At 44.1% G+C, this 26736-nt stretch overlaps 2 protein-coding genes and 1 non-coding gene across 6 annotated transcripts in view; 1 reads left to right on the forward strand and 2 right to left on the reverse strand.

Moving 5' to 3' along the window:
• The window catches only part of RINT1 (RAD50 interactor 1), a 30470-nt gene extending 28209 nt beyond the window's left edge, over positions 1 to 2261 (forward strand). Inside the window, exons 13-15 of one of the 2 annotated variants that reach the window (XM_040472894.1) lie at positions 372 to 552; positions 627 to 745; positions 1680 to 2261. In XM_040472894.1, the coding sequence (XP_040328828.1) occupies positions 372 to 552; positions 627 to 745; positions 1680 to 1872 (493 nt within the window). In that variant the 3' untranslated portion in view covers positions 1873 to 2261. Of the gene's footprint in view, positions 1 to 371; positions 595 to 626; positions 746 to 1679 lie in introns of both variants that reach the window. The other variant, XM_040472892.1, reaches the window with a different exon arrangement.
• Positions 61 to 13447, reverse strand: EFCAB10 (EF-hand calcium binding domain 10). 3 transcript variants are annotated; one of them, XM_040472895.1, is made up of 4 exons: positions 13290 to 13447; positions 4073 to 4237; positions 3873 to 3960; positions 61 to 827 (listed from the first exon to the last, which is right to left on the reverse strand). In XM_040472895.1, exons 1-4 carry the CDS (start codon positions 13396 to 13398, stop codon positions 788 to 790), a joined length of 402 nt encoding a protein of 133 aa, XP_040328829.1. In that variant the 5' UTR covers positions 13399 to 13447; the 3' UTR covers positions 61 to 787. The 3 variants fall into 3 exon arrangements, with proteins under 3 accessions (XP_040328829.1, XP_040328831.1, XP_040328832.1); XM_040472897.1 differs by lacking the exon at positions 61 to 827 and adding an exon at positions 1975 to 2054 and having other exon boundaries at positions 13290 to 13438; XM_040472898.1 differs by lacking the exons at positions 61 to 827; positions 4073 to 4237 and adding an exon at positions 1975 to 2054 and having other exon boundaries at positions 13290 to 13444.
• A 4748-nt stretch (positions 13448 to 18195) lies between these two features.
• On the reverse strand, positions 18196 to 18301 carry LOC121029062 (U6 spliceosomal RNA). Its single transcript, XR_005789568.1, has one exon. It is a non-coding gene; the product is annotated as a U6 spliceosomal RNA (small nuclear RNA).
• Between the last annotated feature and the right edge of the window lie 8435 nt (positions 18302 to 26736).

Raw genomic sequence — 26736 nt, forward strand, 5'->3', positions numbered from 1 at the left:
AAGTGTGCTTAGTCCCTGTTATTCTGCGGAAAACCAGAGCATAAAATTACCTGTCTTAGATGCTAATACATGTTACATTTTAACCACTTTGTAATTATTTCAGTAAGTCACATTAAGGAAATGATGTGTCATCCTCATTAAATAAGGGAGTATTTAATGGAGAATCAGTGTATCAATATAGTTATATTTATTTTCTGAGACGGCTTTTAATGTTGGGCTGTACATTTTGCTCTTATCCAACCAAGATGCCCCAGGACAGTGCACTTCCCCACATGTAAAATGATTGGTCACATCTCTCAAAGTACAAGGTTTTGAAGATTCCGTAGTAAAATGTAACGCGCTGCAGGCGGTGCGGTCTTGGTCCCTCGCAGGTGGCTGTCGCTGCCGTCGCAGTCGGAGCAGGCGGTGATGTCCCTGTCCAGCTCGGCCTGCCCGCTGCTGCTCACCGTGAGAGACCGCTTACTCCAGCTGGAGGAGCAGCTTTGCTTCTCCTTGTTCACAGTCTTCTGGCAGGTGCTTGTGGAGAAGCTGGATGTGTACATCTACCAAGAAGTAAGCAAGAGCGGGCGGCGTTCCGGGGCCCTGATGGCAAAGGCACGTGTGACACAAACTGCTCTTTGTTTCAGATTGTTCTTGCCAATCATTTCAACGAGGGAGGGGCAGCTCAGCTCCAGTTTGATATGACTCGGAACCTGTTCCCCCTGTTCTCCCGCTATTGCAAGAGGCCAGAAAATTACTTCAAACAGTAAGCTCAGAACTTAACAATGACTGTTGATGGCATCAAGCTTTACAGGATGTTGATTCCTCTTTTCACAGCCCTAGGGGCCCTGTGATGTGTGGTGGCATAAATACAGCATCAGCTAAAAATTGAAAACATTCATCATGTACCCAGCTACTCTAAGGTGTGACCCATGACCCCCACCCCCCCCCCCCCAAATTTATCAGAACTGGATCTGAGTTATGGGCTGGGCTTTGTTCCCAGCATTGGTTTCATGCTTCTATTTGCCTGTTACTGGAGAGACAAATAGAAAATAAAGGCAAGTGCAGTTGTACCACAGTCAATAAATAGAAGAAATTAAAAATATGCCTGGTACCTAATAGTAGGCCAGGCATGAAGAAAGTGGTTTTCTTACATATTTATGTTGATTTTGGTTCTAAGCGTAACTATAAATGAGTGTCAGAAAAATTCTTCAAACCATTTTTAGAATTATTGGTTTGAAATTTAAATTATTGGGAGAGGAGTTTGAGATTATAAAGTAGTCCCTTTAAAGTTATTATAAAATGAAAAAATGATATTTATTTTAGTAAGAGATCTGAATTTTTTTTTCTTTTTTATTAGTTTCTCTTCCCATATTGTAATCTACCTAAAGTCTTAGCCACATTTAATAGACTATTATGTTAGTGTCAATATTACCTTTTGGAGTAACACACACATATGGAAAACAATGATCCTATCACATTATAGTAATCTAATGAAATAGAAACACTATATGCATACATTGTCCTTACATGTTAAAAGAGCCAAATAATAAATCCATAAATACTTTCTAGAGAGGCATGTGGATTAGCAGTGCATGGAAGCTGTTTAGTTTCTGAAAATGAAAATATTATATGGAACAACGTGATGATACAGATGATGGATATCTCATTTCCCACCTGCCTTTTTTTTTCTTAAACAGTGTCAAAGAAGCGTGTATTGTTTTGAATCTGAACATTGGCTCTGCCCTCCTTCTGAAAGACGTCCTGCAGTCAGCCTCAGGGCAGCCTCCTGCCACCGAGGCCTTAAACGAAGTTGGAATTTACAAACTGGCTCAACAAGATGTTGAGATTCTACTTAATTTGAGGACAAACTGGCCTAACACGGGAAAATAAAGCATCTTTTCCTGTTTTGGAGTTTTGGTGTTTAACAAAGAGGAGGCCAACTGGATGTCAAGTTATGTGACGAAGTTCTGAGTTAATGAAACTGGACAGTTGAAAACTTTATGGAATCATTTATTATCTTGGACTGATGGCATTATTAAAACACTGCCCATATTTCCTCCATCCTCTTGTTCCTAAGAAAACAAAACCAGAAAACTCAGAAGTCATGAAAACTCCGAGTAATTCCATTTACAAATGTAAATGCTAAGTATGTCTGTTGAACAAGATACAAGAGCAGAGAATAATAAATTACAAGCAATTTTCAATTTCCTGTGCTAATTAAGGGAGACTGTTGTAGATAATCAAACACAGCAAATACATTAAAAAAAAAAATCACTTTAGAATATATGTTCATAATTGAAGTTCCCGTATCTGGTTTGGAAATTCACTGTCTTTCCTCTAAGAAAACATTATGAGGTGGTGACCAAAATAGAATTGCTCTCATATTCCACAAATGATCCTTCCTAATTCCATTCCAGGACAGTGGGCAGGCAGCCTTTTCTTTTGGATGAAACATTTCAGGCCAGGGCACTGTGTTTCAGTCTCTCCCCGGGGCAAGGATGGGAATTAAACAGTTTTTGTTTAATATTTATGTAACTGATAATGAGACGGGAATCTTAAACTTTCTTTTTTCTTTGACTTTTCCTTGGCTTTTTGGACTATGTTACATACCAATTTCTTGATTAATAAATCCTTAGAGAACAAAACATTTAAACAAATTGAATTACATTGGTTAGAGGCCTTCTACAACTATCAAATGTTATTCCAATTTTTTTGTTTTCTGATTCAGCATTTAGTTAGTACTTTTTTTTTTTTTTAATTTTTTTTTTTCAACATTTATTTATTTTTGCGACAGAGAGAGAGACAGAGCATGAACGGGGGAGGGGCAGAGAGAGAGGGAGACACAGAATCGGAAACAGGCTCCAGGCTCCAAGCCATCAGCCCAGAGCCTGACGCGGGGCTCGAACTCCCAGACCGCGAGATCGTGACCTGGCTGAAGTCGGACGCTTAACCGACTGCGCCACCCAGTTAGTTAGTACTTTTAAAGCTGTAATATAACTTGCATCTAAAATTGTCCTAGGGCCCCTGGATGGCTCAGGTGGTAGAGCATGCAACTCTTGATCTCAGGGTGGTGGGTTTGAGCCCCATACTGGGCATGGGGCCTGCTTAAATAAGTAAGTAAATAAATAAAACTGTCAGGCTGGCATGCAACCTATCCTATTTCTTTATTATTATTTTTTTACTTATGTGGGGAGGAATGGCAGAGAGGGAGGGAGGGAGAGAATCCCAAGCAGACTCCACTCTTTTGGCATGGCGCGGATGTGGGGCTCGATCCTATGAACTGCAAGATCCGTGACATGAGCTGAAATCAAGAGTCGGACGCTCAACTGACTGAGCCACGTACTCTCCCGTACTGTTTTTTGTTTGTTTGTTTTTAAATAAGCTCTACACCCAACGGGGGCTTGGACTCCTGATCCCAAGATCAAGAGTCACATGCTCTACTGACTGAGTCAGCCAGGGGCCTCACAACATATACTGATGGTAAATACTTAACCTGGTGATAAATAATTTTGAGGAAATGCTTTGAGAGAAATTCTATTACTCCATATTTTATACAGAAATTTCCCAACTAGGGATTTGGGCTCAGAACTTTTCTGTTAGTTCCAGAACACTGGGGCTTCTCCACTTCATTTTCTGAGAACTGCTGGGCTTTCCCACTGAGAAAAGAATGGAAGTGCCCCAGAAACTTCCTAATTCCAGCACCTTCTCCCTCTGCCGCCTGCCCCCAGGCTTAACATTTTGCTGTCACTCCTCGCTTTCTAGACAGCTGAAAGTTTCAAGGGACTGAAATGTTTCTGTCAAAAGGTAGGAACTTATGTTTTAAATTGTTTTCATTGTACTTTAAGTCATGCCGTATTATTTAAACATCAGTCACGTAAAAATAAACTTACACTTCACGTCTGAATTTATCCAGAGTTACTGCATGTCCATCATCTTTTAAAACTTCATCTGCAGTCAACAGACCCAGGGTTTTTAAGGCTGTAAAATCAGAATGAGGAGAAAGGAAAATTTATGAAGCGAGAATTATTTTCAGCTAGGGAAAGTTATGGAATGGCCACAAACTATTGCTTTAATTGAGATGATAACTGACCTTCTCTGTATTGCACGAACGATATGGTGCCTTTATTCGAAGTGTCCATCATTTCAAACATAGACACAATGTTAGAATGATCCATAAAGAAAGGAAAAGCCAAGCCTGTCATTTTGGCAATTCTCAGTTGTTCCAATACAGATATTAAATACTCTCTTGGTTTTTCTGCAAAAGAATAGTTCCAATTCTTTCCAATATAAAATTAAGATATATCACAAGTAGAAACAGTCATTTAACAATTATTAAATAACTATGTTCAAGGTATTGTAATAGGCACTGGGGACACAGGCCTTGCTTACAAGAAAAGCAAGACATCGAACAATTAATTATGTATGTAAGTGTTCTGCAGAGATGGGACCTGGGCTTTTTTTTCCCAACTCCTCAGGTGATTCTAATTTGCAGATAAGAGTGGAAAAGCAACAAAAAGGAAGAGCATGATGCAGGGAAGAAGGCAGCCAGCTAAAAGAAGCGATAAAATATAAATAAAAACAGGGACTCTTGGATTAATTAATACCCTCCTCCAATTAGGAAGCATGAATGTTCTTTTTTTTCATTTTAAACTGTTTTTTTAATGTTTATTTATTTTTAAGAGAGAGAGAGAAGGAGATAGAGCATGAGCAAGGGAGGGGCAGAGAGAGAGGGAGAGACAGTCTCCGAAGCAGGCTCCAGGATCTGAGCTGTCAGCACAGAGCCTGATGCGGGGCTCGAACTCATGAGCTCTGAGATCATGACCTGAGCTGAAGTCGGACGCTTAACCGACTGAGCCACCCAGGTGCCCCATCTTTTTTTTTTTTTTTGAGATAGAGAAAGAGGGTGCAAGCAAGCAAGGGGCAGAGAGAGAGAAAGAGAGAGAGCGCGAGAGAGAGAGAGGCGCACAGAAGTGGCTCACCCAAAACAGGACTTGAACTCACGAACCGTGAGATCATGACCCAAGGTGAAGTCAGATGCTTAACCGGCTGAGCCAGCCAGGCACCCATGAATGTTCATTTCTAACATAAAAGCAGTATTTTGGATTAGCAGGCCATCTTTCATTTAAGCAATATGAAAGATAAAAAAATGAAGATCCACTTTACAGAAATAATGGAGGTCAGTTATGATGAAAAGAAGCCAAAAGAAGGTGCAGCAGCTTAGGTGAGTGCCACTCACTACACACACTATGCACACACACCACACACACAGTAGTGTGTGTATATGTATGTTTGTACATATATAAACGTGTGTACATACAAAATTCTTTAAATTTGTTTTTCTCATTGAGAATTTCATAAATATACAAAAGCAGGAAAGTAAAATGAACCTGTCACCAACTTTTAACTGTTAAAATTTGTGGCCAGTCTAGGGGCACCTGGGTGGCTCAGTCAGTTGAGTGTCAGACTCTTGATTTCAGCTCAGGTCATGATCTCGCGGTTCAGGAGTTGGAGCCCTGCATTTGGCTCTGCACGGACAGTGTGGAGCCTGCTTGGGATTCTCTCTCTCCCTCTCTCTCTGACCCTCCTTGTCTCTCTCTCTCTCACAAAATAAACAAACTTAAAATAAATTTTAAAAAATTGTGGCCAGTCTTATTTCACCATCATCTCATCCAGGTCCCCTTTTCCTGTATTATTCTGCAGTAAATCACAGTGATCATATTTCATTAATAAATATTTGAGCGTACATCTCTGAAAGAGAAGGACTTCTTTTGAGATACAACTGACATGTAACATTGTGTAAGTTTATATAACATGTTGATTTGATACATTTATATTTCGTAATATGATTGCCATTGCAGCATTAGCTAACACCTTCATCACATCACATAATTATTATTTCTTTTTAGGGGTGGGAATAATTAAGATAGAGTCTCTTGGCAAGTTTGATATTTATGATACAGTAATATTGTCTGTCAGCACTATGCTGTGCATTAGGTTTCCAAGACTTCTTTACAGCTGCAAGTCTGTACCCTTCCACAACATCTCTCCTACTCCCACCCCCACTCATTGTTCTACTCTGTTTTTACAACTTTGGCTTTTTCAGATTCCACATACAAGTGATAGCATGCAGTGTTTGTCTGACTTAGCTCACTTAGCATATCCTCAAGGGCCGTCCATGTTGCACATGGCAGGATTTCTTTCTTTCTCACGGCTGAATAATACTCCATTGTATAAACATAGCACATCTTCATCATCCATCCATCTGTAGACAGATACTTAGGCTGTTTCCATATCTTGGCTCCTGTGAATAATGCTACATAAACATGAGAGTGCAGGTATCTCTTTGAGATCCTGTTTTCATTGTCTTTGGATATATACCCAGAAGTGGAATTGCTGGAGCATATGGTAGTTCTGTTTTCATTTTTTTTGAGGAACCCCCATGTTTTCCACAGTAGCTATACCAATTTATATTCCTAGCAACAGTGCACAAGAGTTCCTTTTTCTCCACATTCTCACTTGTTATCTTTGCCTCTTGGATAATAGCCATTCTAACAGGTGTGAGGTGATATTTATTTGCATTTCCCTGATGATTAGTGATGTTAAGCATCATTTTATGTACCTGCTGGCCTTTTGTGTGTCTTCCTTGGGAAAATGTCTAGTTCCTCTGCCCATTGTTAAAAACGTTTATTTATTTATTTTAGTAATGGCTACACCCAATGTGGGGCTCAAACTCATAACCCTGAGATCAGGAGCAGGATGCTTTTCTGACTGAGCCAGGCAGCTCCCACTGCCCATTTTTAAATAAGATTTTTCTTTGTTATTGAGTTGTAGGAGTTCTTTCTATATTTCAGATATTATCTGACACATAGTTTGCAAATACTTTCTCCCATTCTGTAGGCTGCGTTTTCATTTTGTTGATTCTTTCTTTGTGGTGCAGAAGCTTGTAAGTTTGATGTGGTCCCAGTTGTTGATTTTTCATCTTGCTGTTTGTGCTTTTGCTGTCATATCCAAAAAATAATTGCCAAGACTTGTGTCAAGGAGCTTCTCCCTAGGTTTTCTTCTAGGAGTTTTACGGTATCAGGTTTTATGTTTAAGTCTTTGATCCATTTTGAGTTCGTTTTTGTGGGTGGTATAAGATAGGGATCCAATTTTATTTTTCTGCATGTGGTTACCCAGTTTTCCCAATATCCTTTGTTGAAGAGGGAACTTTTTTCTTTTTCCATTACCGTAATGCCATTACCACAATACCATCCATACATTAAAAAAAATTTTTTAATACCTCCATATAGCCAGGCAGTAATATTTCCAGTAGTCTCACAAATTTTATGAATTGTGAACACTTCTTTTTTTTTTTTTTAATTTTTGTTTTTCAACGTTTTTTATTTATTTTTGGGACAGAGAGAGACAGAGCATGAACGGGGGAGGGGCAGAGAGAGAGGGAGACACAGAATCGGAAACAGGCTCCAGGCTCCGAGCCATCAGCCCAGAGCCTGACGCGGGGCTCGAACTCACGGACCGCGAGATCGTGACCTGGCTGAAGTCGGACGCTCAACCGACTGCGCCACCCAGGCACCCCGAATTGTGAACACTTCTTAAAAAAAAAAAAAAAATAGCACTGGCTCATTTGGTTAAGCCTCCAACTCTTGATCTCAGCTCAGGTCATGATCTCATGGTTCCGGGATCAAGCCTGCATCAGGCTCTGCACTAACAGTGTAGAGCCTGCTTGGGATTCTCTCTCTCTCTCTCTCTGCCCCTCCCCTGCACATGCTCTCTCTCTCAAAATACATGAATAAATAAATAAATAAATAAATAAATAAATAAATAAATAAATCTTTTAAAACATTTTAAAAAGTAAAAGTAGGGGTGCCTGGGTGGCTTGGTCGGTTAAGCGTCCGACTTCGGCTCAGGTCACGATCTCGCGGTCCGTGAGTTCGAGCCCCGCGTCGGGCTCTGTGCTGACCACTCAGAGCCTGGAGCCTGTTTCAGATTCTGTGTCTCCCTCTCTCTCTGCCCCTCCCCTGTTCATGCTCTGTCTCTCTGTGTCTCAAAAATAAATAAACGTTAAACAAAAAAAAATTTTTTTTAAGTAAAAGTAAAAACACTTTTATTCAAATAGTATTCACATATTGTGATTATGTTTTTAAATCTCTCTTGTGCCTTTTCGTACAAATTTTAGTAGACTACAGAAACAAATGGGTCACTAAAGGCAATCACATCATGTATGTAGTCTTTGGTTGCTTCTCCCTCAGCTGTCTATCAAATTCAGAAAGAGAAAAAAAGGCCAATTTCAAATTTCAATTCACTGCATTTCTTTCTAAGGATAGAGTTAAGTAAATAATTCTAAGGGAACTAGGTGTGTTATTACCGTATATCCCTTAGACTCCACAAGATGCTATAATGTTCAGGTCTGGAGTCTATAATTTATACTCTGCCTGCTTCTACAAATGTTTTGGGGTCGCCTGGGTGGCTCAGGTCATGATCTCGCGGTTTGTGGGTTCGAGCCCTGTGTCAGGCTCTGTGCTGGAAGCTTGGAGCCCGGAGCCTGCTCTGGATTCTGTGTCTCCCTCCCTCTCTGTTCCTCCCCTGCTAGCACTGTGTCTTTCTCTCTCTCTCTCTCTCTCTCTCTCTCTCAAAAATAAATATTTTCTAAAAATTAAAAAAAAATGTTTGAAAGTGCTTGCAACAGAAATAATAGATATAACTTTTTAAAAGATTTTTATTATTTTTATTTTTTAAATGGTTTATTTATTTATTTTGAGAGAGCGAGCTCATGCACAATCAGGGGAGGGGCAGGGGGCGGGGCGGGCAGAAAGAATCCCAAGCAGTCTCGGCACTGTCAGTACAGAGCCTGACAAGGGGTTTTGACCCCACGAACCATAAAATCATGACCTGAGCCCAAATCAAGACTCGGATGCTTAACCAACTGAGCCACCCAAAGCACCCCTAAAGATTTTATTTTTAAGTAATCTCTCCACCCAACATGGGGCTTGAACTCACACCCCCAAGATCAAGTGTCACAGGCTCCACCAACTCAGCCAGGCAGGCGGCCCTAAAGAAATAACTTTAAAACATGAAGGGAAGATCCAAAGGTTACTAACCACCTAAGTTACATCAATGTCAGCTGATAATAACAATCAGTTCTTCAAGGGGGACAAACCTCAAGTTCCACATCTTAATAATCGCAGCTAACGTTTATCGAGCCCTCTCTACGTGCCTAGTGTTCCTCATAACAGTCCCTTGCCAAGGCCCAGAGCTAGGATGAATCCAGGCAATGTGCCTCCCAAAGCTGTGGGCTTTACCGCGCTCCACTGACTTAAATATACGAAGCATCTGGAACGCCCAAACCAAGTCCACCATGACGGTTTCTACTGAACTTTTCTTCTCCATCACTCTCAGATATATCTTATCCTCACTTACGATTCCACAGCAGCATCTCTCATCTGGGTTACTACAACTGCCTCCTCTCTAAAAATGAAATTCTAATTTTATTAAAGGCACCCCCTAAGCACGTATACTCGCTCCTTCCATAGTACAGAATGGTCACTGCAAAGTGGCTGTGCAGCCAGGGGCTCTGTTTCCCATTACAGTCTAGGTGAGGCCACGTTTTCCTACCACATGACTTCAGGTTATGCTAGGTTTTGGCGTTAAATGAGTTATGAAAATCTGCAGGTTTCCAGGGCTTTTAGAATTTTGGAGTTGAGGATGTGGGATTGTGGACCTGCTCCCTCGATATAACAACCCAATCAAACTGTCTAGTCTTATTTTCCATAAATCCCTTACAATCCAGGGTTTTGACACTGGGATACCGGTCATTGTGCCAGAGGCTTCATAAGGACCCGAGACAAATACAGTATTTCTTCCTGAGAATCAATCCTACTCTGATAATATGAAATATTTACATTAAGAAACAGATATGTCTTGGGGCACCTGGGTGGCTCAGTCGGCTGGGCATCTGACTTCAGCTCAGGTCATGATCTCACCGCTTGTGAGTTCAAGCCCCACGGTCGGGCTCTGTGCTGACAGCTCAGAGCCTGGGGCCTTTTCAGATTCTGTGTCTTTCTCTCTCTCTCTCTCTCTCTCTCTCTGCCCCTCCCCCACTCACAGTCTCTCCCTGTCTCTCAAAAATAAACATTAAAAAAAAAAAATAATAATAATAAAAAGAAACAAATATATCTGTAGAAAAATGAAACTTGGACATTTTTAGGGTAAAACAACTGACTCCAAAGAAATGTGTTATTCAGCATCAGGCTAAGGTCTCAGACACCAAAGGTACAAGTCCCCTCTCCTCTGCCATTAGGGGGCCTTGCGCAGGGAACTTTGAAGGGCACTGATATGCATTCTGAACGCCAGCCAAACCCTCCTTAGCTTTTCCTCAGTGTTTCTTCACCTGTCCTTTTCTCCGCCCTGCCTCACCCCCTTTGGCATTTGTAGAGATGTTTCAAGAAGTTCATATTGTTACAGTGGATAACAGCATCTCAGTTTCTTTCACTGATCATTATTTAAATTATGATTATATGGGGCACCTGAGTGGCTCAGTCGGTTTAAGCGTCTGACTTCGACTAAGGTCATGATCTCTCAGTCCGTGGGTTCCAGGCCCACATCGAGCTCTGTGCTGACAGCTCAGAGCCTGGAGCCTGCTTCAGATTCTGTGTCCCCCTCTTCCTCTCCGCTCCCCAGCTCACGCTCTTTCTCTGTCTCTAATAAATAAATAAACATTAAAAAAATTTAAATTGTGATTGTAATGGGGATTATGGTATTAATGTGTAACTACTCCCAGACTCCCCCTTCCTTATCCTCTGCTGCTAAGAGAATTTGTCTTTATCTGAGATTCTCTTCCCCCCACCCTGCCTTCCACAGAATTCTGTTTTTGCCAGATGGGTTCAAAGCCTTTTAAATTAAAGGAGAAAAATCAATCCTTGAGATACTCTACTGGTTGACACAATAAAGAGCTAGAGAGAAAAAGGACAGGAAAGAAGGAGAAGACAGAAAAAATCTACAAATTAAAAAAGACCACAAAGCACCTAGTACAGTGAATTAGAAACAAACAAACAAAACAACCCCCCTTGGGGCGCCTGGGTGGCGCAGTCGGTTAAGCGTCCGACTTCAGCCAGGTCACGATCTCGCGGTCTGTGAGTTTGAGCCCCGCGTCAGGCTCTGGGCTGATGGCTCGGAGCCTGGAGCCTGTTTCCGATTCTGTGTCTCCCTCTCTCTCTGCCCCTCCCCCGTTCATGCTCTGTCTCTCTCTGTCCCAAAAATAAATAAACACTGAAAACAACCCCCCTTTAAGGCATATAAACATTTAGAACACCAGGGATAAAGTAAAAAGACAAACCTAAAGACTTCCAGATGAAGAAAACATGCCTTATATTAAAGAGATCAAGAATCTGATGACATCATGATATCAGACTCTTCAGAGCAACAGTGGCAATTAGAAGACAATGGAACAACGCCCTCCAAGTTCTGAGGGCAGTATTTTCTAACCAAGAATCGTATCCACCCTGGTTATCATCATGTTTGAGAATAGGATGAGACATTTTCATATATGCTCCAACAACGCACAGCCTCTCAGGGAGCCGCTCACTAGAGGATGTTCCCCTAGAGAAAGGGGAAAAAAGCAAAAAAAAAAAAAAAAAAAGGAGGAGGCCCAAGCACCACAAAACAGCCTTTAGGGGCACCTGGGTGGCTCAGTCGACTAAGCATCAGACTTTGGCTCACGTCATGATCTCACAGTTCATGGGTTAGAGCCCCATGTGGGCTCTGTTCTGACAGCTCAGAGCCTGACGCCTGCTTTGGATTCTGTGTCTCCTTCTCTCTCTCTGCCCCTCCCCTGCTGGCGCTCGCTCTCTCTCAAAAATAAAAAAAAATATATTTTTTTAAATAAAAAAAAAAAAGAAAGAAAGCGGGCTTTAAGTGCAGGAGACAGGTGAAGTGGATTAGGATCAGAGTGAGGGACAACCCTGAATCACAGCTGAACTGCAGGGCAGTTGAGCGATCATCCAGACTAGAGCAGGCAGAGAGCTGGGGGAGGCCCTGGGGGTGTGGACTGCTGGATGAAAGTAAATGTACTGGGAGGACATCTATGCTTGTGACAGCAGGGGGATATCGATGAATTGGCGACAATTGCAAAGAAAATTTAAGTAAACATTTAAAATGTAGTATTATTAATATCAGGGAGAACAAAGGAAATACAATCATAGCATACTACGTGGATTAGCTGTGGATATTTGCCTGATAATGTGATACTGGTCACACCAAAATTGAATTCTAACTTTCTTGGGAAATTGGAGATGAGTGGGAACAGGTGTGAGTGCGTGTGTGTGCGCGCGAGCGTGCACACGTGGGTGCAGGTGTGTAAGAGAGTTAAAAGTTTCATCTTCAGGGGCGCCTGGGTGGCGCAGTCGGTTAAGCGTCCGACTTCAGCCAGGCCACGATCTCGCGGTCCGTGAGTTCGAGCCCCGCATCAGGCTCTGGGCTGATGGCTCGGAGCCTGGAGCCTGTTTCCGATTCTGTGTCTCCCTCTCTCTCTGCCCCTCCCCCGTTCATGCTCTGTCTCTCTCTGTCCCAAAATAAATAAACGTTGAAAAAAAATTAAAAAAAAAAGTTTCATCTTCCATAGTATAAAGCTAAGCCTAAACCTAGGGTGCGGGGGGCACTAGTAAGTAGCAGTGCAAGTCTGTGAGTTAGAAATATCAAGGTAAATAGCTAAACGAATGGGAAATCATTTCGTCTGTAGAGTGGGAATCTGGGACATGGAGGGAAATGCCGTTATTCATGATAAGCCTTGGAGTGGCTTTTGATTTTTAAACCCCATACGTATACTTTTATAAAAACCAAAATGAAACATCTGTTGGTTGCCAGGCATAGGGCTAATTTGTATACTACTCATTTAATCTCCCCCACGTGTCCATAAGATGGGTAATATTATTCCCATTTTCCAGAAGAAGAGACTCAAGGGCAGGCTTGCGCCCACACGCATGTAGTACTAAACAGGCCCCTCCTTGAAGCCTCTCTCCCACCGGCCACGAGCCTCCACCTGTGTGAGCCCCGCGCACCTGGCTAGTGGTGGGCACACAGAAGCCGTTCAGAAAGTACTTGTTTGAGGACCACAGCGTTAGTTGGCAGAACGGCTCAAGTCGCCGAGATATAGGGGAGAGTGTGCGCGTGGAGGTGGGGGTACTGGAGAGGGGAGCCGGCCGGCGGCCGCGCGGGCGCGGAGGGATGGCTATACTGGGAATTTCTGGCAACCGCTCCGCGCCGGGAGGCGGAGGCGGTGGGACAGAAAGCCGAGCGGTGGGAAAGACTCTTACCTGGCCGGAAAAAGAGCAAGGTGCTGGTGAGATAGTTCAGCAACTCCATAATCCGATGTTTTTCCAAATAATCCCTGGCCTCCTGCTCTCTGTTGCCGCGGGCCTGCATGGCTCTGCGTGGCGCCGTTGCTAGGCGACCCGGCAGCGCCTGGCCGTTCGGCCCCGCCCCCTGCGCCCGACGCGGTCACGTGACGCGCCTCTCTTGAAGGCGACCTGGACAGGGAGTTCTACACTTCACCACCAGGAGGAAGCTGGGGGCACCGATGGGGTGGGGCCTATGCGGAGGCTGAGGGTGACCCGTGCACAGCCCCTTGCGGGCCGATGGTCCGCTTCTCCCACCCCTCCCTCCCCCGGGGCTGAGGGCGGGCCTGACTGTCTTTTCCTGTTTTTGTCTGATGCTCAGTACTTGTTGATCCAATGAATGAGACCTCACGTGGTAATTAACAGAGGATGAACTAATAACGGAAGGAACTTGTGCGATTCTGGAGGCTACGGTGGAGTTGTTTGTTTGTTTTTTTTAAGTTTATTATTTTGAGACAGTGCATGCAAGTGGGGGAGGGGCAGAGAGAGAATGATCGAGAATCCCAAGCAGGCTCCGCACCACCACACGACCAGCGTAGAGCTCCTCCAGCAGCCAGAACTCACAAACAGGGAGATCTCGATGAGCCCAAGTCTGACAGTCTGAGGCTTAACCCACTGAACCCCACGAAGCGCACCCGCCCCCCACCCGTGGAGAGTTCTAAGTACCATCTTTGGTGTGAGCAGCTTGTAGCACAGCGTTGGCAATGGGGCAGGAAGGTAGTCCATTTTCTCCACTGGATCGTCGGTCAGGACACATGCTGGGATCCTGAGCTCCAACATCTTTGCTGCTTAACTAGGCTGCGTGGAGTTGGTCTTATCTGAGACCATCTGACTAGTTTTGAGGGAGGGTCACTGAGTAAGATGGGATGCAGGTACCTAGGAGGTCCTCAACTCAATCATCACTGTACCTTCGAAACTGAACTCTAGGCTGGGACATTGGTCCTTGAGGGCCGGGCTCTGAAGCCTGTGCCCTTACCCTTCAACAGAGAGCCCATTGCAGGTACTTCAAGGAGAGAAAAGACAAATGGCCAATAAACGTATGAAAATGCTCTTAGCCTCTTCAGCAATCCTGTAAACAAATTCAAACTACAAGAAAATGCCATTTACATTTACCAGACTAGTAAAAATTAGGAAGTTGGACCATATCGAGGGCTGGCAAGGATACAGTACCACAAAACAGTGATGATGGGAGCGTAAATTGGAACATCCATGTTGGAAAAATGATTTGCAATTACCTTGGTAATAGAGACATGTTTCTGCACTATGACCTAGAAATTCCACTCCAAGAGCAACTCTTGTCCAGGTATATCAGGATATATGTACAAGAATGTTCATAGCACTGTTCATAATAGCAAGCACTGAGAGCAGCCCCAAAGTTCACCAACAATACAACTGATTTTGTCGCCTGGCTGGCTCAGTTGGTTGAGGAGGTAACTTCTGCTCAGGTCATGATCCCATGGTTCGAGAAGTTCAAGACCTGCATTAGGCTCTCTGCTGTCAGAGCAGAGCCTGCTTCAGATCCTCTATCCCCTTCTCTGCACCTTCCTCGCTCATGATCTCTCTCTTTCTCTTTCTACAAAATAAATAAACATTAAAAAAAGAGAATACAATGGGATTTAAAAAAGCTGTGGTATATTACACAATGGAATGCTATAAAGCATTGCAACAATGCATTGTAGCTACTTGCAAACATATGGGTGGATCTCAAAAGTGTCTTATTGTCTACTGTCTCAGAATATGTAGTATAAAAATCAATTTATATAAAGTTAAAAAAGCATACAGAACTAAACAATACATTGTTTACAGGTTATAACATATGTAGGAAATCTATTAAGAAATGCAAGGGAATTGTACACAAAATTCAGCATAGTGTTTGACTTGGAGGGGAGAGGAAAGGGAATGGGTTTTTGGAGGAATATCCTGGGGATTTCAGGGGTAATGGTAAAGTGATTTTTCTTTGCCTGAATGGACTAAGCTTCTTTATACTTAATATGTATTTTATAGGTTATAAAATCTACTCAGCATTTAGGGGCTCCTGGGTGGCTCAGTCGGTTAAGCGTCTGACTTCAGCTCAGGTCATGATCTCATGGTTTGTGGGTTTGAGCCCTGCATCAGTCTCTGTGCTGACAGCTCAGAGCCTGGAACCTGCTTTGGATTCTGTCTCCCTCCTTCTCTGCCCCTCCCCTGCTTTCATTCTGCCTCTCTCTCTCAAAAATAATAAACATCAAAAAATTTTAAATCAGCATTTAATAACAATAATTTTTAAGCAGTTGAAAAACAGAGAGTAGAACAAGGAACCAGAAAGTCAATGCCAGGAGACTGAACCAAGTCTGAAACAGAAGGTAGCCAAGGTGCTGGGGATGTGGGAGATTGAATCTTCCGAGGTCGGGCCTACCTTGAGAATTCTGTGCCCTGAGCATCTGGGAGGACTAGGGAAAGAGACTTTATAGCCAGTGGTTGGGAGATTGGCACAACCTTGAGCAAAGTGGAAGGACAATGCTCTTTGTCTTCAAGGTCTGGAGGAGGAGTTCCAAGAAGGAGGAGGAGTCATTTCTCTGAAATGGCTTGAAAACTGTGTGCCCTAATCTGCAACACAGCTTTGGTCTCTAAGAAGGAGAATATTTCAGGATGATGTAGGCGAGTGCTTTTCTAACTCTTTAGCAGCAGAATCCTTTGAAGACATCGTGCGTGGAATCCCCACATGTAGAACAGATTCAGGCGAGCACCACATTGGGATTCACACACATGACAGGGCTCCATTATCTAAGCTCCCTTAGTTGTATTTTTCTCACAGAGACATGGCTGGCAGCCTGAGTGATCCCGGTGGCGGAATGCACTGGAGCCTGGGGAGCCCTTACAGAACTAAGCTGACAGAGCAGATGCATTACTCTGGAGCCTGTGGACCCGAGGGCTGCCTGGGACCCCTGGTTCTTGATGGATTCTGGGGAGAATTTGAAACTACTGATGTGGGGCGCCTGGGTGGCGCAGTCGGTTAAGCGTCCGACTTCAGCCAGGTCACGATCTCACGGTCCGTGAGTTCGAGCCCCGCGTTGGGCTCTGGGCTGATGGCTCAGAGCCTGGAGCCTGTTTCTGATTCTGTGTCTCCCTCTCTCTCTGCCCCTCCCCCGTTCATGCTCTGTCTCTCTCTGTCCCAAAAAAAAATAAATAAACGTTAAAAAAAAAAAAAAAAGAAACTACTGATGTGGTCTCTCTTATTCTTCAGTACGTTTTGATCCTTCCTTTGGGGACTTGCTTTATGTTCCTTGTTGGAGGTGACAGTGAGGCACAAATGGCAAAGCCCAATTTATGCACCCCCCCCCAAAATAATGACCACCTAAGTGCTTGACCCTTCAGGGTTGACCAAAAGATGTGTGGTCACTTAAGAGAGTGACTCTGGCTCAGAACAACAGAGGCCAGACAATGGCTGGGGACTAAAACAGAGAGGGTCTCCTGTGGGAGGGGATAAGGGTTATGGAAAGCAGAAGACAGAGGGGGCTGGTCATGGTATCTTTTGACTGACTGGCCAAAGGCCCCGTTGCGGGGAGGGGCCTCCATTAACGTTCCTTAATGGAGGGAGAGAAGATTGTGTGGTGGTCCACTGGAGACCGTGATTTCTGCTTATTGCTCTAAGCTCCAGACATTTGGTCTTCTCCTTAGGAACTTCATTTACTTTCCACAGGTTACTCAGTCCCTGAATAACTAGCTCTGCTCTTTGAACCTCAGATGATACCAGCACCTTGACATTGAAATGCAGCGATCTGATTCCCAGTTGCCTATGGCGTCAGGCTGGGAGCTCATGGGACCGCGCTGACGTCTTCCGGTCTCACTGATTGTTTTCTGTGCCAACAAGCCTGACTACCTTTATGGGCACCATGCTCCCTCTCACAACACACCTCTGGCAGCCAAGGCCTGGGATCTACAATTCCTGCGGAAGTCATGCTAAAGAGAAGTGTCCAGATGCCACCTAGTGGAGTCAGCTATTCTCTGCTGATGCCATCTCAGACCGTTTTGGGCTTAATTAATCACCATCATCAATATTTCATTCCTTGCTAGGTAATGAAATGCTGAGAAAGATTCCGAGGATGGATGTACCCCAATTTGTTTATCCATTCACCCGTGGAAAGACATTTGGGTTATTATCAGGTTGGAGCTATTGCAAATAGAACTGCTGTGAACACTGGGGTATAGATCTCTGGGTGGACATGTGATTTCATTTCTCTTAGGTAAATAGCGAGGGCCGTGGAATTGTCTGTATCATACGGTAAGTGCAATTTTTGGAGAAACTGCCAAACTCTTTTCCAAAGTGGCTGTACCATTTTACATTCCTGAATGGGTAGCTGTTAAAGGCCTCCCAGGTGATCCTGGTGGACAGCCAGGACTGAGACCCTGCCTTAGGGCAGCCTGTGAGGCTGGAGCTGAAAGTCTGAGAAACGTTGTTCAGGAGGCCCGAGAGTCTTGGAGCTCCCAGCTCCTGTTTGGTACGGTTCCACAACACTCAACCCAGGACACACACTGGAATCTCCTGGAGAGCCTTTTACAAACACAGTGTTGGTCCTTTTACCCACAGGAAGTCTGATATAATTGCTCTGGGGATGGGGCGGGGTGGAGGGAGGTCGAGGGCAGCACAACTTTTTAACAGCTTCCTGGGTGGTTCTAGAGCTCAGAGTGACCAACTTTCCTTGTTTGCCCAGGACTGCTAGGGATCCAGTTCTGGGAAGCTTTCTCCTTCTCCTCCTTTCCCCACTCCTTCTCCCCCTCCCCCTCTTTTTCCCCCTCCTCCTCCCCCTCCTCTCCCTCCCCTTCCTCCTCCTCCTCCCCCTCCCCCTCCAATATGGGAAGCTTCATGAATTTGTATGTCATCCTTGCGCAGGGGCCATCCTAACCTTTCTGTATCCTTCCAATTTAAGTAGATGTGCTGCCGAAGGGAGCACAATTCTAGGAAACTTTCAATGCTAAAACTAGGAAAGTCCCAGGTCAGCTTAACACTTGGTCACCCTATTTGTGGACCGCTAGCATAAGGAGCCCTGCTTTGGCGTCAGACTCCCCAGTCCTCCTGTCCCCCCGGGATTCATAGCTCAGGGTAGTGTGCATGTTTGGGAAGCATGTATAAAAGGGAAGTGGAGGGGACAGGAGTGGCCAGAAGAGACTGTGGGGTGGTACCCTCTCTGTTTTCTGTTTCAGACAGGGATAAGTCAGAGATGCCTCAGCTGGAAGTTTTGCTTGCTGTTAAAAAGAGGGGGAAATATATAAAGCGTAATTGTTCTGAGAAAATATAGGTGAGGCAGTGTACTGTAATGGCCTCTACAGCCAGACCACCTCTCTTTAAAATCCATTGTTACCACTGACCATTAATAACTACGTGATCTTGGGCAAAACACCTAAATTCTCTGCCTCAGCTTCTTTCATGGATATAATGGGGATAATTAATCTATCTTACAGGGGAAGTCTTGAGGACCAAATGAGTCACTTATGTAAAGCTATTTTAAAAAGTGGTGCCTGGGGGCGCCTGGGTGGCTCAGTCAGTTGAGCGTCCGACTTCGACTCAGGTCATGATCTCATGGTCTGTGGGTTCGAGCTCCGCGTCAGGCTCTGTGCTGACAGCTCAGAGCCTGGAGCCTGCTTCCGATCCTGTGTCTCCCTCCCTCTCTGCCTCTCCCCCATTCTCACTTTGTCTCACTCTGTCTCTCAAAAATAAATAAATGTTAAAAAAAATTTTTTTTTTAAATAAAATAAAATAAAAAGTGGTGCCTGGGGACACCTGGGTGGCTCAGTCGGTTGAGCGACTTCGGCTCAGGTCATCATCCCAGGGTCATGAGATTGAGCCTGGGTTCAGGCTCTCGGCTGACTGTGGAGCCTGCTTGGGATTCTCTCTCTCTCTCTCTCTCTCTCTCTCTCTCTCTCTCTCCCCCCCCTCCCCTGATCATGCTTTCTTTCTCTCTCTAAAAAAAAATTTATTGACTTTTATTCAGTACTGACAGACAGAGTGTGAGCAGGGGAGGGGCAGAGAGATTAGGGGACACAGAATCCAAAGCAGGCTCCAGGCTCTGAGCTGTCAGCACAGAGTCTGACGCGGGGCTTGAACTCACAAACCGTGAGATCATGACCTGAGCCGAAGTCGGTCTCTTAAACCGACTGAGCCACCCAGGTGCCCCTCTTTCTCTCTAAAATTAAAAAAATAAAATAAAAACGTGGTGCCTGTACTAAACATGGTATGTACTAAGTGCTACATAAGTATTTACTATTATTATCTTAACAGCCTTTTTAAAACGAGAAAGGGAAATTATGGGGCGCCTGGGTGGCTTAGTCGGTTAAGTGTATGACTTCGGCTCAGGTCATGATCTTATGGTTTGTGGGTTCGAGCTGCACATTGTGCTCTCTGCTGTTAGTGAGGAGCCTCCTTCAGATCCTCTCTCTCTCTCTCACTCTCTCAGCCCCTCCCTCTCTCATGCTCTCTCTCTCTCTCAAAAATAAATATTTAAAAATTAAGAAAAAAAAGAAGAAGGGGGAAATCTTGACCAAGCACAGTAGTCCCATAACGTATGTCCCCCGGCTGTCCTCCTAGTTTCCTATTGGAGGATTTTTTGGGGTAACATTTCAGATTTTGTATTGCAGCTTTAAGAAACTATAGCCTCTTGGTTCTGTGTGGCAAGGTAGGAGGAGCTAAAAGTGTATTTACTATACACTTAAAGTTCTTGTGCAAATCCTAAGACAGATGTAAGTTTTGGAACCTGATGAGTTTATTTTCACCAGGTTGTTTCACTGGTGAGATGATGCATCTTAAGAGGGTTTTTTTTTTAAGTTTATTTCGAGTGAGAGAGAGAGAGAGTATGAGCAGGTGAGGGGAAGAGAGAGAGGGAGAGAGAGAGACTCCAAAAGCAGGCTCCTCACTGTCAGCACAGAGACTGATGCAGGCTTTGAACTCACTAACCATGAGATCATGACCTGAGCCGAAATCAAAATGTGGGTGCTTAACTGAGCCACCCAGCTGCCCTTCGATTTTTTTTTTTTTTTTAAAAACAGAACACAGTCTAAAAGTGACACCGTATTAGTCTTTGTGTTAGGGAGGGCTAGCCCGGGAGCCCGTTTTAACTGTGCACCTGTCATTTAGCAGGGACACGGGGTGCTGTGGAGCTCAGGTCTCAGAAGTTACAGGTCAGTCTTTGTCAAATGGTGACATTCAGTCATCTGAGACAGTGCTCCATCTACTCAGAGGCCATATCCAGCCCTTCCTCACTCTTCATTGACCTAAAAAAGCTAAAATGCTAAGGAATGTTTGAAAACATTTTTCCAGCACATATTTAAATCGATTTTACAAAACATGCAAGTGTAGAAACTCTCAAAGGCTGCCTGCTCACTGGCTGTGTGATCTTCGCCAAATTTCTTGACCTCCATAAAGTTTGGTTTCCTCATCTGTAAAATGGGGGGAATAATCTCACCTATCTGATAGGATTATCACAAAGATGAAATGAGAAAAGATGGGAAACAGATAATCATGTTATAGTTTACGCCTATTACTACCACCATCACCACCAGGGTCATTGCTACCACCACCAGGGGGATCCCTGTTCTTTTATATTAAAAAAATTTTTTGGGGGCGCCTGGGTGGCGCAGTTGGTTAAGTGTCCGACTTCAGCCAGGTCACGATCTCGTGGTCTGTGAGTTCGAGCCCCGTGTCGGGCTCTGGGCTGATGGCTCAGAGCCTGGAGCCTGTTTCCGATTCTGTGTCTCCCTCTCTCTCTGCCCCTCCCCCGTTCATGCTCTGTCTCTCTCTGTCCCAAAAATAAATAAAAACGTTGAAAAAAAAATTTAAAAAAAAAAATTTTTTTAAGTTAATTAATTTATTTTTTTGAGGCAGAGAGAGGGAGAGAGAGAATCCCAAGCAGGCCCCATGCTGCCAGCACAGAGCCTGATGTGGGGCTCAAACCCATGAAACTGTGAGATTGTGACCTGAGCCGAAACCAAGGGTCAGATGCTTAACCAACTGAGCCACCCAGGCACCCTGGGCATCCCTGTTCTTTTAGCCACTTTCTTTTTGCTAGAGTGACAGAGGTATGGCCTAGAGCTGGGAGTCTGCTCGGGTGCAGGCTGAAAGTCTTTACTCTCCTGGCAGCTGGTAGCTAGTGGGGTCAAACAAAGGGTGTGGTCTCTCATGGCTGCGACAGGCTCAGGTGGCCTACAGTCCTGTCTTCCCTGGCTGAAACTGCGAGAGCATTTCCCCAAATAATCCTACCGCACTGATGTCAGGCTTCAAGTACATCTGTGGATCTATGGGCTTTTGTAGGTTGTCCTGCAACCTATTCACCCTTGATATTACATTTAAATGGAAGAATTTTTTAGGTTCCGAATGAAGCATTTGGAGCACAGCCCATAGACTGGGGCTAGCTTTTACAACAAAGATAGAGAATTGCTTTGTATGTTATTTTTGAAATTGAGATACCCATTTTACCCCATGCAGTTTTTTTTTAATTCATTTTTTTATTAAAATTAAAAAAAATGTTTTCATTTATTTTCGGGAGGGGGAGGGGCAGAGAGAGGGAGACACAGAACCTGAAGCAGGCTCCACGATCTGAGCTGTCAGCACAGAGCCCGACTTGGGGCTTGAACTCGTGAACTGTGGGATCATGACCTGAGCAGATGTTGGATACTTAACCGACTGAGCCGCCCAGGCGCCCTTTGACTGCTTAATTTTTTAATACAACATCTATTGTATGCCTGTCATTATTTTAGGAACCATGTGGCATTGAACAAGACAGCTCCTTGGGACTGTAAGGGGATCCCTTAAGGTAAACTTGAAGTCCAAGCAAACATGAAACCTACATGGTTTGAAAGAAGAAGCCCCAGAGTGCCGGTGCACCCCACATGCATTACCAACACAAAATCTCCATGGGGAAGTCCCCTATGAGGGAGGATTGCCTTTAAAACCACCCCAAGCATTCCGTTTTTAACCACCTCCAGAAAGTGGAGTCGTAATTAATTATATATGCTCACTTTTAGTTTCTCGCTTGTCCTATTTCCAGACTTTTTAAGCTTCCAAGCCCACAGCCAAACACCACACTCTGGTCAACACAAATGTGAGATTGCCTAATGGCTTCCATATATTTCATCATTGCTTAGGTCTCTGATATTATACTTACCTAAATTTTAAAAATAGCAAAGCAGGGGCATCTGGGTGGCTCGGTCGGTCAAGCGTCCCACTCTTGATTTTGGCTCAGGTCATGATCGCACGGTTCATGGGTTCGAGCCTGCTTCGGATTCTCTCTCTTGCCCTCCTTCTCTGCCCCATCCCCACTTGTGCCAGCTCTCTCAAAATAAATGAACTTTATAAAACAACAACAACAACAACAACACCACACAGCACAGCAATGCAGGCAAAATGTAACAAATTAAAATTCTACAGTTAAGGATGAGAAGAGAGGATCTCATGCTTTGTCCTGGCCCCGATTCCACCCCGAGCTAACTTTCTCTGCTGAGCCTGGTAACCCTGATTCCCAAATCTCAGTATCCCATTCCATTTTCCTAGAATATAACCTTTCAGTTTCCAGTTGGGGGGCAGAGAAAGAGCAGTCACTTGGTGGCATTTGGAAGGTGAGGGGGGCTCCAGGAGCCCAGCAATCTCCTGTGAGATCTTCAAACCCTTTTTGCCATTTTCACCCCATAGCTGCACCCTCTCCTCTATGGCTCCTACTGGCCTGGGGGATTTGGGGAGAAAATGGGCTTCTCATTAGTATTCTCCTTAAATCACTTTGTAACTTTCTTCTTTCTGCTGACACAATTATCCCTCCAAGTCTGCCATTTACTTTTTTGTCTGTGTGTAAACTTTTAAACTTCAAAGTGCCCAGTGAAATGAACAAATCTTAAGCATACAACCTGATAAATATTTCGCCAATGATTATATTCATTTAACAAGTTCCCAGGTCAAGATATAGAACATTTCCTGCACCGGAAACCTCCCTTGTGCCCCCCAAAGGTAACAGCTATTCTATAAATCCGTCTGTTGGTATTCATGGCTTTAATTCACCAAGGTTACTTTGAATGCCAATTCATTAATTAAAATGTTGAACAGTGCTGGGCTCAGCGTAGACCTGGCGGGAACATCCTCTAAGTGCTTGAAGGTGAGTGCCTCTGGAGGCATCCTCTCTGTACTCAATGTGCATCTAGCCCATGTCAAATTTTTCTCGATTTATTGAGTTGGACAGACTTGCAAAAATTGTAAACCCAAAAACATGCATCTGATTTTTTTCCAAAAGAAAAGCTCCAGAATCATGGTTTCCTTTCCATTTACTTCCCTTCACTGTATGGGCTCTGCCTTTACCCCATTCCAATAATGTACCAGAATTGCTATCTTCTCCCTGTCAGCCCCCAACTCGGGGTCTGGATTATTCAGGCAAGTGGGGAGATGTGTATGTGGGGGGGGGGGGGTGAGTGATAAGACCAGCTAGGAAATCAGATAAGGAAGTGAAGGGAGTTGAGAGAAGCTGAAAATCCTAATACAGGCTGCACAAGCTCCTATTTTTCTAGCAGCTTCCACAGTGCCTGCTCAGGTCTCAGAGGAAGCAAATGCTTTTGTGATGATGTTTGTTTGGATTAGACATTTACTGAAATATTTGAAGGTGAAAGTAAATTCCAGAAAAGTTCCAAAAATTTCTTAAATTGAGAGAATTTTTCCTATATTAATGACCTTAGATCAGATCTGTGTTTTGAAATGTCACAATAAATGCAACACTGCCGAGCTGTTGGCAAGCTTCCCAAGTGATTCCGTACTGACTCAGACTTTTGTGGGACTGATTTAGTTTTTGAGGCATTCGGCTTCTTTGTGCTTTCTCCATTTACTTTTCTAGGTGAATGGCTTATGAGGATGTAATGAATAGAAAACACACTTATTAAAATACATTTCTGGGAACTTCGCTCAGAAACATGAATGTGTAATGAATATATAAAGCCTGCTGCTGGGGACTAATCCCAACCCGATCAGAAAACAAGAAATAATCCATCGGGCAAGTAGTTATTGCCTAATGGGAAAAATCAAAAAGGAGGAAAATATTTTAGTGAAATAAATTCCAGAGACCTGAATAAGCCAATGAAGAGATACACAGAATTTTAAAACACCATTCTGGAAAAGTCTGTACGTGGGGTTTATTTCTATAGGAAGCAGTGAGATACCATGGAAAGAACAGTAGGCAGAAAGAACAGGCTTACCCATCAACCAGCTGTGTGGTTTTTGTACCTCCTTTGACCTCTCTGTGTCTCAATTCCTCACCTGTAGAAGAGGGTCTTTAAGATCACTTCTGGCTTCCATATTGATTCTCCAGGCCTGTGACTAGTATTGAAGCAGTCTTCTCAAAAGTCTGGGTTTGGAAAACACAGAATGTATAGGCTCATTTCAAAATGGAGTTGTTAAAGGGGCACTTGGCTGGCTCAATCAGTGGAGCGTGCGGCTCTTGATCTTGGGGTTGTGAGTTTGAGAGCCCCATGTTGGGTGTGGAGATGGCTTAAAAATAAAATCTTAAAGAAAAAAAAAAAAGGAATTAAAAGTCACCCAGGCCAATGTATTGATGGGTGGCCAGTCATGGGCAGAGCTCAGAACAAATGGAGATATGATGTCCTTAGTGAAGCCACACACTGAGGTTTTATAACTGTGGATAATCGAATTGTACAAACATTGATTTGCAAGGTGCTTACTATGTGCCAAGTTTCAAATCTGCTTCCCTGGCTTTCTTCTCTGCACAACAGTGAAAACATTCACTTGGGCCTGAGGCAGAATCCTAAGAAATTTGCCTTAGTTTGCTTTGGAGCTCCAATGGCCCTGCCCTGCCCTTAGTGTGCTCAAACCACTCTCCAAGACTGTCTTCTCCAGGCCAGGACTCTGCTTTGATAATGAATCTCAAATGTGCTCTCAACACTGGGGCATTCTGCTTTCACTAGTCATTACTTAATTCTTTCTTCACACGTGTCCCAAGCTCTCAGACACACTCACCTTGCCCCATGGTCACTGAGAAAATGGAAGCCATTAGATGTTTCCTGTCTTCCCAACAGCCAATCTACAAGGTGACTTCTTCCCTACTGCCCTGGAGGGAGTGCCCCTCTACCTAACGTTCTGTTAATTAAACAATTAGACTGAGGTGGCTCTAAGGCCCTGGCGGCCTAGGTAGTAAGCAACCCAAAATATGGGCCTGTAAATGCCACTAAGGACAACCAATCACAAAACTTCCTTCCCTTCCACCTTTTCCCTGTTAAGTCTCTTCTTGAGCTCCTGTTGGTGGAGTGCTCCCAGCTCCTTTCTGTCTGGTGCTGCCTCATTCAAATCCATTTTTGCTCATATAAACTCTTCAAGTTAAAAAAAAATTTTTTTCTTAATGTTGATTCATTTTTTTTTGAGAGAGAGAGACAGAGACAGACACAGAAAGAGGGAGACACAGAATCTGAAGCAGGCTCCAGGCTCTGAGCTGTCAGCACAGAGCCTGCTGCAGGGCTCGAACCCATAGACTGTGAGACCATGACCTGAGCCGAAGTTGGATGCTTAACAGACTGAGCCACCCAGGTGCCCCTAAACCCTTAAAGTTTTTAAATAGGTCTCAGTTTCTCTTTTAACACTACAAACACATGTGTTGGGTTCACTTCCCTCTTGCCTTCTCAAAGCTTCCCCCCCTTAAAAAAAATGTTTATTTTTGAGACAGCGAGAGAGTGGGGGAGGGGCAGAGAGAGAGAAAGAGCATCTGAAGTGGGCTTTGCACTGACAGGAGAGAGCCCGATGTGGGGCTTCTACTCACAAACCGGAGATCATGACCTAAGCCGCTCAAATGACTGAGCTTCCCAGGCATCTCCCACCCCCACTTATTTTTTTAAAGTTTATTTATTTTGAGAGAGAGAGTGTGAACACAAGTGGGGGAGAGGGGGAGGAAGGGGGAGAGGGGGAGGAAGAGAGAGAGAGAGAGAGAGAGAGAGAGAGAATCCCAAGCATGCTCCCCGATGTCAGCATAGGGCCCAATGCTAGGCTCGATCTCATGACCCTGAGATCATTATCTGAGTCAAAGTCAAGAGTCAAATGATTAACCGTCTGAGCCACCCAGGTGCTCCTGCTCTCTTTTTTAATCACCCCCTGTTTCTTCAGCTTTTCCCCTCCCCTACTGTCCCAGTCTTACCAGCATATGAATCATGTCTTTTCTCCTTTAAAAATCAAAACGAACAAAAAGAAACACAATCCAAACACTCTGTTGAGCCTTCTAAATCTCCTTAAGATTTGCCTACATATCTGAATTTCCTTCAAACCACTCCAGGCTGGCTGTGGCCCCTACCCCCCCCATCACACTTGCTTTGCTAAGGTCACTGTACTGGGTTGAATGGTAACCCCCCAAAAGATATTTGAGTC

The sequence above is a fragment of the Herpailurus yagouaroundi genome, unplaced genomic scaffold, assembly GCF_014898765.1.
Source record: "Herpailurus yagouaroundi ecotype Mexico unplaced genomic scaffold, PumYag 100, whole genome shotgun sequence".
Taxonomy (NCBI): domain Eukaryota; kingdom Metazoa; phylum Chordata; class Mammalia; order Carnivora; family Felidae; genus Herpailurus; species Herpailurus yagouaroundi.